This window comes from Nylanderia fulva, unplaced genomic scaffold, assembly GCF_048542155.1.
Source record: "Nylanderia fulva isolate GAGA-0341 unplaced genomic scaffold, ASM4854215v1 Scaffold16, whole genome shotgun sequence".
In the NCBI taxonomy this organism is placed as follows: domain Eukaryota; kingdom Metazoa; phylum Arthropoda; class Insecta; order Hymenoptera; family Formicidae; genus Nylanderia; species Nylanderia fulva.
In genome coordinates, this window is record NW_028189835.1 from 2505839 (window position 1) to 2508199 (window position 2361).

A 2361-nucleotide genomic window follows, 5' to 3' on the forward strand; every position below is an offset into this window, starting at 1 on the left:
TTTTGCCGAATATCAAACGGGACTATTTTTCGCGCGAGCGGATTGGCTCGATTGGATTACGTCACATTCTTGAGAAGCCAATAGAATTGTTGCGACATTTGCGGCAACTCGAACGCGATCTATAGAACTGCGTATGTCTATGGTCTTCGATGATAGAGCGTCTGCTGCGCCTGCGCTGCCGCGCATGCGCGGAATTTCCCCCTCCATGATAGAACGCGCCTGCGCAGCTGTCACTTTGTGCTCTACGCGAAACGTGGGTGATGTAACTCGTCGTAACCTCAAATTCGGAGCCGCGCTATGCTAATATTTGATTAATAATAAATAAGTTGTAATTATATATAATATAATAAAGTGCAATAAATATATTGCGTGATTGATATTTATATCTATTTATTCGTATCGCGTCAGTTATCTAACGATGACAGTAAAGAATGAAAAATCGGACGGAGGAAGAAGAGACGGGGGTGATACTGCCAGAGAAACAATCACTGTGAATAACGATAATGATTTATGGGGATCCGACATGTATCCCGAAAGGAGAGGAGCTAAACAAACATACGGCTGGTTTAAATGGTTAATCGGAGTTGCTGGACGAGAATCGATAGATAAAACCAGATGCGAAGCTAATGTTTATAAATGCATAAAAGACAGTACGATATCCTTTATTTATGCACGAGGGTGAAATAAAATGAGTAAAGATACAAACTTTCTCTATTTTCATACTCTTAGGAATATAAAATTTACTTTATTATTTAAAATCATCATGTAAGGAATAAACTTTACAGAGAGAAATTTAAAAAACGTTTGTGTAAATTTAATCATTAAATTTTTAAATAAATAAAGAAAATGTGTATATACATTTATTTTCTTTTATAAAAACTTGTTTAATTTATTATTTTGCATCTTATTTAAATATTCTTTTACAGGTCCTATAGTAAAACTCATGGTCGCAGCATTGAAGAGTTCTGGATGGTTTGTAGCTTTACTATTTTATTTTATTTTGTGTATGTAAAAATTTGTAATTATTTGTTTTATTATAGTAAATAATCATTAATAAATTATATTTCAGTGAAATTGATATTAGACGACATATTTGCTGCGAAGTATGCAGTCCAGTTGTAACTGGTGGATATGATTCAGAATTAAATCAGGTGAATACATCTCAGTTATTTAATTAAAACTTATTGCACACGCATACTAAATATATTATTGATGTCTTGTTATACTATATATAGAACTTTTTAAAATAAAATTTTAAGAGTTTATGTTATTATATATTTTATAATATAATAAGAACAAAATTAATTTTTCTTGCAGGTAGTTATTTGCCAAAACATGGCGCATAGTGAACACATAGTTCGTGGTGTTCTCTTACATGAAATGATTCATATGTTTGACTATTGTCGTAATAAATTAGATTTAAAGAATATCGATCATCTAGCCTGTACAGAAATCAGAGCAGCAAATCTCGGTCATTGTAGTTTTATCAGTTCAATGCTGCAAGGCGATTCGTCTTTTATTAATATAAAAGCCACTCATCAGGTAAATTGTTTTGAAAGACTGATTTTTTTATCAAAAAATAATTATTATTCTTGTATATGCTTTTAATTTAGAATATATATTAATATATAATATTATTTTTCCAGGAATGTGTGAAACATAAAGCTAGGTTATCAGTAATGGCTGTGCACAAAGTATCAGCAGAGGTAGCAGAAGCAGCCATAGAAAGAGTGTTCACAAAGTGTTACAATGATCTGGAACCAATTGGCAGGAGAATTCGTAGAAATTCAGATGATATGCCCAGAGCATATGCAGAAGCACATCTATATGGGTATAGTTAATTTTTTAAAAATTGTATATGAAAAGATATACAAATTAGGTAATTAGATTGGAAATATATGTACACAATCACAATCTGTTTGATAATATATTTATCGATACTTATTAATATAGCAATATTATATGACAAAGGCTTTATTTTATTTACACTCATTATTAGTTTTTAATAAATTTTTCTGCAAATTTAAGCAAAAATAGTTAGGAGAATATATAATATACATTGCAAACATAATGCAAATGTTTTTAATATATTAGTGTGAATAAAACTTAGGAATCTACAATGATTAATCTGTGTGTAGAGCTTCATTAATAATTAAGCAAATGCTAATCATTGGAAATTTGATATGAATACACTTAACATGAATGATAGACTTTTTCAAGAGAAACCATTTGACAATAACTGAATATTTCTCTTCCTCATTTATATTTTATTATATATGTTTTAGTCCAAACTAGAACTAGTTGATTATAGAAATATTTGTAATTACGTAAATCTTACAATTTAAAAAAAAGAGAACAATG

The 2361-nt window shown here is 29.9% G+C and overlaps 1 protein-coding gene across 2 annotated transcripts; it reads left to right on the forward strand.

Annotated features, from left to right (window-relative positions):
- Positions 1-217: 217 nt before the first annotated feature.
- On the forward strand, positions 218-1970 carry LOC114940427 (mitochondrial inner membrane protease ATP23 homolog). Of its 2 annotated transcripts, none has more exons than XM_029315111.2 (5): positions 218-650; positions 927-972; positions 1070-1151; positions 1318-1542; positions 1647-1970. In XM_029315111.2, exons 1-5 carry the CDS (start codon positions 419-421, stop codon positions 1839-1841), a joined length of 780 nt encoding a protein of 259 aa, XP_029170944.1. In that variant the 5' UTR covers positions 218-418; the 3' UTR covers positions 1842-1970. The 2 variants fall into 2 exon arrangements, with proteins under 2 accessions (XP_029170944.1, XP_085336916.1); XM_085480790.1 differs by having other exon boundaries at positions 628-692.
- The last annotated feature ends 391 nt before the right edge of the window (positions 1971-2361 follow it).

What these genes read in the sequence shown, in the direction of transcription:
- LOC114940427 (XM_029315111.2), top strand. Translation starts at nt 419, where the DNA reads ATGACAGTAAAGAATGAAAAATCGGACGGAGGAAGAAGAGACGGGGGT. An exon ending in TTATAAATGCATAAAAGACA is followed by an intron (nt 651 to 926) that starts GTACGATATCCT and finishes ATTCTTTTACAG; the next exon opens with GTCCTATAGTAAAACTCATG. An exon ending in ATATAAAAGCCACTCATCAG is followed by an intron (nt 1,543 to 1,646) that starts GTAAATTGTTTT and finishes TTATTTTTCCAG; the next exon opens with GAATGTGTGAAACATAAAGC.